The following is a 10,248-nucleotide window of genomic DNA, read 5'->3' as shown; positions in this document are numbered from 1 at the left end:
GAGAGAGAGAGAGAGAGAGAGAGAGAGAGAGAGAGAGAGAGAGAGAGAAAGCGCCTCCCGCGGGAGTTATTCATAGATCGAGATGTCGCGGTCGATCCTAGGTGACTTTCACGTGTATATGAACAGGCGCGAGAAGAGAGACGCGGTGATATATAAATCGATGAAGCGAAAGCTCGCCTCTAAACGCGCACGTATTCCTGCAATATGAGAGAAGTAACGCGCGTTTCCGCGAGATACGCGGCTTCCTTTTTTTCTCTTTAGTATGCTCATACATTCAGCGATCTCTTACAACATATGTTATCGCTGGAAGCATTTTTATGGCTTACACGAGCTATGCGATGTAGACTTCGGTCTAAACCCTTGTAAAAAAAGAAAAAGAGATTAAGATGATCCTGACAAATTGTCTTGAGTAAAAATCGCTTAGCAAAAATTTCGCGAAGCACTTTCTTTCGTAAAAAAAAAAAGAAAACAAAATTTGTACCGCGAGCTTTCATTTGCTTCCTCCAACACGGAGAAAATATTATAGTTTCTTTTCTCTTTCATATAAATTCTTTTCAATTTTGCTACGTTTTTCCAGTAGACAGTAGACTGTCAGTACGGTTATCTACCTTGCTAAAGAACATAGTAAATTTCGCTTAAAACATAGTAAATGTTTTAACAGCATATCTCAGTTCCTAAAATCTAAGTAGCACATGAAATGAAAGGATAATGAATTACTGCAGAATATCAATTTATTTCTCTCGGTTATAAAATCCAATTGTAATTCTTACTATAAAATTCTCTCCGTGAAAAAGAATCCATGCTGCAAAATCATCACGAATTGCATGTGACGATTTTTCCCCTTCTTTCGCGGAGAGATCGAGAGAGGACGGACGCAAGAATAACGAGCCGCGCGATATTAACTAACAAATAACTAACGTCACGGCGCGATAGTATCGTGCATGCTCGTATAATGCCGCATCGACGACGACAGCGACAAAAGTGGCGTCGCAACGCGGTAATGATTACCGCGGCCGCAATAATAATTTCTAATAAGAATATAATCGCGCGCTCTTACGAGCATCGGAATGGTAATTGGCGCGTAATTGCTCTGTCTCGAGAGGAAGCCGACTCGGCCGTGCACGGACCGTAATAAGTATGATTGTCCGGCTAGTCGTGAGACGCGAGAAGTAATTCAGCGCGGACCTGTCGCGAACGTCGCTACCATCGTCGTGCAGACGTTACGGTATTTCACGCTACTTTGTGCGAAACTTCGGCGCGCATCCGCAAACGACAAGTTTTCTGTACACCAAGAGGAAGATTACGAATTAAAATGATCCCTTGAACACAGCACGCTTGATTTTTGTCCGGACGCACCCAATCGGTTTTCGTTCGGGTCCCTCGCGCTACATAATTGTTGAGATAAAATATCAACGAGGTTTATATCGAAAGGGAACTTGTCATAGTTGCACTTTTGAGAAATATCCATTTGTTTGAGATAATTCGTAATTGGTTTTTTGCATTTATTAATTTGGTTTCGTACGAATCTTAATTCTCAAACAAGTGCACAAGTTTAAGCACACGTTACTTCGCGAGATATGTGTTGCAAAATTTCCTTATCAGGGAGCGGGATGATCGACATGCTTTTCTAAGGTCACGTGGAATATATCAAACGCAAATGCGAAATATGTAAAGTAATAGTAAGAAAAAGTTGCCGAATAGTATATATATATTTGTTGTTTCGTTTTAGCATATTTAATGGAAAACATAACCATGCATATATAAAAATTTTTCTGCAAACTTTTCGTACATTTCTAAGGTTCAGTTGTACAGCAATATTCTTTGAAATTTTCCTGAGAGGGGCAAACACACGTTTCAGTATATAAACTCCAAGACTTTTGTAGATAAACTCAAATAAACATTAACTCAAGATATCACTGTTGAAACTTTTTGTCGTCTGCATTACGCAGTGCTCCAATTTTATTTTTGTACTTTCATTTATTATATAAAAGTATTTGTAATTTTGAAGTTTTAAAGCATGGTATTCACTTAATCCTCCCGAAACTTGTCGAAAAAGTCCGCCTGCTAAGATGCCACCCGCGAGATTTGATCTCGGACGATACGAAGACGATGACGTCGGCGTCATTCCGCGGGATCGCACGTACGCGTCGACCTATCACAAGCGACAGAGATTCCGTATAATTCCGCGCGTTCCGCAGCGTGAACGCGGGCACGAGAACAATTCAGCCGGTCGCGCAGTTAACGGGGACGATGACAGCGGCAGCAGTCGAGGCCGACCTACCCCGATTGTAATATGGCGAATCGTAACGTCGCCCACGATAATTACGGCGATTCCCAGCCGAGAAATTGGTTTTAAGCGTGCTCGCGTAATCGCTCGTTCGCTCTCCTCGCTCGCGCCCGCATTCCTAAATCGCCGTATTCGTAAAGTGGCAGCCTCGCTGCGAATGCGGCATTGAGCGATTACAACTCTCCGTCGTAATTCGTGGCGAGTCCATCGTAACGATGCCGCGCGCGCGCGCGCGCGCGTTGCGTTTGTTAGGGCGATGAATCGTCTTTTCTCCCTCCCCCTCCTTTTCTCATATAATACGTACGCTCCCAAGCACGCGGCGCGCACAATATTCGATCACGGCCATTTACTAATAATACGCCTGCGTTCTAATCCGACGCGTCTTTACCGTACACCGGATTTCCCGCGGGATATACAAGGTGTGCTGTGATGAAGAGCCGCCACGGCGACAAGAGAGCGGAGTCCCTCTTTTCTGGTGAAAGTCTAAGCGATCCGATCGTTCGCGATTATTAGACACACCGTCGGTGTGTCTAATAATTAGACGATCGTCGGTATCTTCCGCGACATTCGTGTAAATTGCAGTTGTGATGGCAAAGCTGTAACGACGGAAAACATCTAAGAAATAATAAACCGGTGGATACTGATAACGTTTTTACTTATACTAGTAAAATATTTGTCAAAGAAGAGAATATACATTTTCTTAAGACCTTCAAAAGATCTTCACGGAAAAGCAATCGTTTCTTCTACTCAGATCAAAGGATTTAGATTCAAGTAAATATGTCATATGGTGCCTGAAATATTTACTATTCTTTAAATATTTCTTCTCTCGATACTCTTTATATTCTTGTATCATAACTAGTAATACGATAATTGGATATATTATTAGGATTTGTGAGATTATGCTGATATTGCTCTATCGGCGATCGCGTTAATTAACTTTCTGTAATTAGCAAACGGAAATATAATACTTCTGAGTCAATATCGAATAAACTTTCGCTTATCGGTCTTTTAATTTTAACGATAATAGCGGATTATGGAAGAGATACGTGTTTCGCGTATCCCGAATCGAGTTTCCGCTGGGAAAGGGAGAAGGAGAGGAAGAGAGAAGGTCACCTACGAATTCACTCGGGAGAACGCGTTTCTGTTCCAACTGCCGCGTGCTTTACGATACACCCAGTACGTGAGAGGCTCGCTCGCGGGAATTACACGAGCGCGTTTTAGAAGACTGTACTTGGCAGCAGAAGCGTCCGCAATTTACCCAGAATGTAATGGGGCCGCTCTTTGGAATAAAGTGTAATGTTTTCGTGTAAAAGTCAGCTATACGCCAAATCATCAGCCATTTCCCGCAGTGCGTCTTTAAACATTAATAAACCACCAGTTACCGTTGCGCACGCGTGGCCGACAGAAGAGTGATTCGATGCAGTCGAGAATGAATATTACACGCGGTGGTCATTATAAATTATATCGTAAATGCACGTATCGTCGGGCTCGCGTACACTAGTTACGTATTCGACAAACGAATGTGAACCCAAAAAATATGAAAAATTCGCAATATCGGGCTAGTCATATATTATCTCGCAAGCAACCAATAGAGCTCTCCAGCTTGATGGATTCTCATCTAAGATTGAGAATCCTAGAACTCTTCGCTGGGGATTCGCAAACTCTAATCAATTCATAAAATTATGAAAATATAGGGTTAACTTTACACGCGTTTCTCCGCTGGCTCCTCGAGAGCCTTCTCTTGAAGATATTGCGACACGGTAAATAATTTAACGAACGGTACAGCTCATCAGCGAGCACACATTGCCGGAGTATAACGCGCGGGGGCCATCTCGTAAATAATGAACAGCGTAAACCGTAATGAAATGATTTATCGCGTCCAGCGCCGACAATGGCTTCCCTTTGGACGGCAGTCTCCACCGGCGGTGCGCCGGCCGTTTGTACGCTTCTCTCCCTCTTTCACCCTTCCTGCTACCTCGACCACCACTACCGCCACCGCCGCCGCAATAAATCTGTCCAGATGGTGCGGTATATAGCCGTCGGCGGGATGCAACGCGGCGAGTAGTATACGTAGGACGCGGCGCTTCGGGGCTGCGAAACTCGTCAGCGACGGCGTTGACCGATGGTCAAGTTGCCCAACGTCGTCCGGCGAGGGTACGTTAAGGCGAATTTACGCTGGTTCCGGGATTTACGCGAGCCTCAGCACGAGCGTGAACCCTTAATAGACGTGGGCGATCAACGGAGGTTTTCGTTTGGCCACGTTGTCTCGCGCAGAAAGAGACTGACACGCGAGAAATCGATTCTCCGCCTTCTACCATTTCACAGCTGACGTGACAACATGAGTTTGAAAAATTATTGCACCCCGCCAGCGCAACTTTCAGACACAACCTTGAGAAATTCGAAAATGATTTCATTCATTTACTCACTTCCATCCTTCCCAATCAATTATTTTACATAAGTTGTGAAATGAAAATGAGCACAAACGGAGTATAATAATTTTATTGCGACGGGAGAACATATTCTGATGGTAATGATGAAAATGAGAACTGATCAGACTCAGAGCCTGGTGCGTCGGGAACGACGAGAAGAAGTACGACGTACCGGACACGCTCGCGTTCCATCTCGGCCGTTCGACGCGTTAAGTAACGACCTCAGTAAATTCGATAGCGTCGAGCGCGTGTCGTGTCGTGTCGCGACGTGGCCTCAGCGCGTGTATTTATTACCGCCGACGTAAATCGCAATTTGTTTTACGGCGCACGCATTCGCCACGTCTCGTATTTTGACTCACCGACGTGCCGCGCCGCGTTGCGTCCGCGGTGTGCAGCATCTGCGAGGGCCCGTGCGATTGTCACGATGTTGCATTACTCACCATTGGGTAAGCGACGAGCGGCCATATGTTTTCCCTCGGACTCGCCCGTTACCGCCGTCCGTTAAAACACCACGTACGTACACGCGTTACAATAATAAATGCTGTATATTGATTCAACGCGCGGCCCGGATAAACGCGGGAGAACGCGCGAGTGCCAGTGAAAGTGCTTCACCGGCGGTGAGTTACAACGCGAATTAAATCCATTCACACCCGCGATTGATACCTCCGCAAATTAAGGGGAGACCGTCTCCTCTTCGAGAAACGCTTTTAAACTGAACGACTCGATGGTGTACTTACATGTTGGTCTCGTCCTGTTGGGCCTTGTCAGTGGAATCCACGGTCTTTGCGGTGGATGGTTTGCCGTAACTGCAAAACACAAACGAGGAAATAACGATATATGATGTTTACAAAAATTCATTTTCAGTTGCACACGATTATTATTGTCAATCCGGATGTTATCGTAATCATCATTGCTGGAAACCGAGTCGCGTCTCAAATATTTCGCTTTAGATTTACATGGGAGAGAGAAAGAGAAAGAGAGAGAGAGAGAACAGATTTTTTTTTACATAGAATTTATTGTCGATTTTACTATGTTTTTTCTAGTAGTAGTATAGCAGGAATAGACTGTCAGTATTTTGTTAAGAAACATAGCAAATTTTTCTCAAAAATAGCAAAAATATCACAGTGCAATATTATCATGTAATTAAAATAAAAAGTACAATTATGAGGTATAGTAAAGAGATAGGATCGCATATTTATAAGAAGCGCAGTGCGGAATATTTCGCTTGGTTGTTTAACTCGTCATGCGCGCCGGTGATTTTTGAAACCTGACGAGCTTCTCCTGAAAGTTTTCATACTTGCAATTCGGCTTCACGCTGATACCGTAAAACTTCGGAGTAACCTAATCAGTGATGCGGCTGGACGATGACGATCATCACCAGCACGATAACGACGACAACCTGCTACTACGACGATATTATTGAAGCGAGGATCGCGAAGATCGCGGACGACCGGCAGGTTATTATAATCGGGATGCAATAGAGCGAGGAAGGAAGTTGCGGGTCGCGCTCATTAGACTAGTTCATTACACCTGCGTCGCCTAATGGCGCTCACTTACGGAAGAAGCCGCGCGAGCGCACGCGGCCGGCTGATAATTAAGCCGTTCAACCGAACGTCACTTGCACGGGGCTCGGCCCCATTAACGAGGTACAGGGCCAAGAAACGCGCACGCTAAACGCGAGGAAAGAAGACGACGTCTGCATGTGACAGCGGGATTATATCCCGTGTCCTCCTGGCCCTGAGGCCCGCGCAGTCTCGTCTATTCTTTGCTTGTTCCCGCGAAACTAATGGAAGAGATATCCCATGGAAAATATTCCCGAATTTATATCTCGAACGTGATACACGGCGAGAGGGATTTCTATTCGCATTATCGATTTTCTCGGCAATTTTCGCGACTTGCCCTTCGAGAACAGAGCAGGAAGCTCGACTTTCGATTTTTGTGACGAGTCAATCGCGACGGACATATCCGAGGTATAACGACGCAACGGCAAAATCAGTAAGGACAGAGATAGCGATAAACATAGAGAGGACACATGATGACGACAACATAGAGAGGAATGATAATATATATGCCAGGATATATAGAACATACGAAATAATAACACATCACGCAACCGCGGCGTTGCGTATAATATCACGTTTTCCAAATGCGTAGGAGCGTGCGTACAATTCACAGTCACTTTCCACTGATTATCGTCATTAAGTCGCCGTATTATCTCGCGTGCGCGCGTGGATGATCAACTCGATCGCACCCGCCCGCTCGTCCACCCGTCCACTCGTCCATTCGCTCGCCCGCCCGCCCGCCTGCCATCCATCCATCCATCCATCCATCCACCCATCGAGATTAATCCGACGCTTTTCGAAGCTCGTAACATCGCGTTACAATCGTGCGTGCCAATCACGGTGCTGCCGGGCACGAAGGGATTAATCGGACGGGAATAACTCGCGATGGCGTGTTGAACGCGCGCAAAAACGAGGAATCGAACATTCCCTTTCTCTCGCTCGCTCGCTGGCTCGCTCGTCCGCTCGTTCTCGCTCTCTGCCGGAGCTTTCCGCTGTCATGATCGAAGCCGGAGGGATTTTCGAAACGTGTTTCGCGTCAACGAGATGTTTGCCTTTAACCCTCAATTGCTATGATGCATCAAATGCGATTCCGACGCGAGTGTCTTGCTAAAGTAGCAGAAGGCACGGAGGGAATTTGTTTTCAACTTCTACACGCACGAAAGTATGTGTGTGTATGTGTATGTGTGTATGCGCTGTGTGTCAACACAATTGGATGTTCGCCTGCTGTAACACTTAATTATCACGATGGATCGAATGCGATTCTAATTTGACATTCGCTAAAGCAGTGGAAGGAATAAAGATTTCCGACTCACCGACTCATCCTTCGATACATTTTCACGGTTTCTCACATGGCTAATTTTTATTTTCTTCATACATTGTGAGATTTCATAAGGGCAAATTAAAGTCGCCTTTAAAGACCAACAATTCTTAACGTGCGATATGAGAATGAAGTTGAGTACATCGAAAATTTGAGCGGCAAAAATATTACGTGCCATGCCAGGAAATCTTTGACGCTTTCTGTGGGACGCATTTTCCGGCGAAAAATAGACGGAGAGAGAATGCGCGCGGGGAGACTCCCTCGCTTGCAATCGCCTCGTCTCGGGCAAGCTTGTCATTACCCACGCAATACACGGGCGGCGATAAGGACAGGCCTCGCAGAGGAATTCGAAGATCATCGTATCAGCGTATCGATCGAGCCTGATAAAATATTTGCCCGGGAGGGGCAGAAAGCGGAGGCGGAACGACGGCGGCGATGGCTCTCGACGAGGGTCGACGGCGAGTGTCTCGGACTATCTCGAGACGAAGGGAGAAAACCGGGGAGATACCAGGGCGCGTGAGGAAGGGAGGAGAGGCAGAGAGAAAGAGAGAGAGAGAGAGGTCGTAGAATTGAAACTGAGAATTCTATTTTGCTCCCTCGAGAGCCGCAGGGTAGAAGATAGAGATAGCGCCCGCGGGAGCATCGGTGCGGGATAATATAGGCAACAAGAGAGAGAGAGAGAGAGAGAGAGAAGAGAGAGAGAGAGAGAGAGAGAGAGAGAGAGACAGGGAGAGAGAGAAAGAGAGCCGCAGCATGCAAAGCGGCGTATTTCAGCGCGCCTGACATCGTGGCGATTTATTCGACGTTGTATTTCTGCCTTCAATGAATTTAAATGCGCGGCTTAGCAGAAGGACGAAGAGGAGAATGAAGGGAAGCAGGAGTAGAAGGAAGAGGAAAGATGGGTCGCCCTGCTCGGCGACGGACGACCGTTCTTACGGAGCGTAAGCCTCTTACGGTGTAAATTACGAGATGAGCGCTTGTTCTATGAGATTGGCCCGTCAATCCGCGGATCGCGATCTATTCCGCGATTAATCGTCGAACGGTCGTGGCCACCTCAAGGAACGCAAACGGGGGCGTAGGCGCGCTTGTGTGCTTCGTCGAGAAGCGACGTCTACGAACTCTGTGTGAAATAAGTTTCTCGCGTTAGCCTGCTCGAATCGCAGATTTCAGCTTCGAAAGCGAAATATCGAATGGATGATCGATCTAAAGACCGATTTTTCAATAGTGAGTTCAATATTGATTTAAACTCCTTTTCAATAATGTGTTCAACACATTCGTTACCACGATTTATTTGGAGCATTCTTTCCACAAATCACTTTGAATTTGTTTTCATGTAATTGTGTAAAACAGACTCTATTTATACATATGCGAATACACAAAAGAAAATATTGTTGTCACACACATACATTGGTAGCGAACATGTCGAATAAAATCGAAAATTTTGAATAAAGATGCACTTGAAGCGAGAGATTGGTGCGTCACATATGTGTGGCGCTGGCGAACATGTTAAGCAGAGTTTAAACTTCAAACTAAGTTAGCTGTAAACTACTATTCGGAAATCGGCTCTAAGTGACAAGCTTCACCCACACTAATTTATGAACTTGGCAAGTTTTTCGGTTGAAACATATATGTAACATTTGTGTATCTATAATCGCGATTCAACTGAAAGATTCTCATTTCACTCTACATTCCAATCTAAATATTTCATTTAAGACAAGTTTCAAGTAATAATTATTAATACGGGCCTTGGAATACTAACGGAGGAAGTATTTGATTCAGCATATCTCTGTCCTTCAATCTAGTTATCAGCCGTCCTCTAAGAGTGCGTAGTCTATTCCCAAGTATATGGGAAAAATCAATGTTATTTTATTAAATTATTTTCGCACGGATGCTTAGTTCATATTGATATCGTCCATATGCCTGTTTAAGACTTAAATTACATATACGTATATTAATTTCACGGCGAATTCTCAATAGTCGCTCTTAAATGTATAAGCATGATTTCTAGATGAGAAGATTAAAGTAATTATATCGTCTTAGATATTAATCTCGCTGGTCGGTCGCATCGAGTGCTCTCGCAGCATACAAAAATCTCACGTCTAAAGCGAGGAGAAGGAGAAGGAGGAGGAAGAGAGAGAGAGAGAGAGAGGTGGAGGGAGAGAGAGTCCAACGTGCGATTATAGTTATACGATTCGCGCATATATGGCGGCATACCGTAGGTATGCGCGGAAACAATTACGCGAGAGAGCCGTCGTCCGCATTCCGCGGGGTCTTACAAACCCAATTAAGATCTCCCGTCAAGACGCGCGGCGATACGCACGAGACGGCCCTCGTAATTTTCCCGGTACAACGTGTTCGAGCTTCTTCACTTCGTGTTCGCGTTATCGCGTCGAACGCATTTCTCTTACGAGCTCTCTTACGAACCTCTTCTCATTCCTGGAATCTTCACGCTACCGTCTTGAGAAACGACGCGATTCGTTTTCCGCTCGTTCGTTTTAATAATTAATGTCTCCGCCAATTGAGACATCTCAATTTCGCGAATTGCAATGTGCTGATTAAAGTCTAGACGATAAAAGCACTGGACTACTCTCACACTGCGAGAGACAGAGAGAGAGAGAGAGAGAGAGAGAGAGAGAGAGAGAGAGAGAGAGA

At 45.3% G+C, this 10,248-nt stretch overlaps 1 protein-coding gene across 3 annotated transcripts in view; it reads right to left on the bottom strand.

Moving 5' to 3' along the window:
- The window catches only part of LOC116848033 (CCR4-NOT transcription complex subunit 6-like), a 688,139-nt gene that overhangs the window by 40,953 nt on the left and 636,938 nt on the right, over window positions 1-10,248 (bottom strand). For all 3 annotated transcript variants that reach the window (XM_032823744.1, XM_032823743.1, XM_032823745.1), the window contains one exon: window positions 5,454-5,522. In XM_032823744.1, coding sequence (XP_032679635.1) covers window positions 5,454-5,522 — 69 coding nt within the window. The remainder of the gene's footprint in view (window positions 1-5,453; window positions 5,523-10,248) is intronic.

Source organism: Odontomachus brunneus, unplaced genomic scaffold, assembly GCF_010583005.1.
Source record: "Odontomachus brunneus isolate Ranch 3 - 2012 unplaced genomic scaffold, Obru_v1 Obru_scaffold_087, whole genome shotgun sequence".
Classification (NCBI taxonomy): domain Eukaryota; kingdom Metazoa; phylum Arthropoda; class Insecta; order Hymenoptera; family Formicidae; genus Odontomachus; species Odontomachus brunneus.
This window is presented reverse-complemented; position numbering and strand designations above follow the sequence as displayed.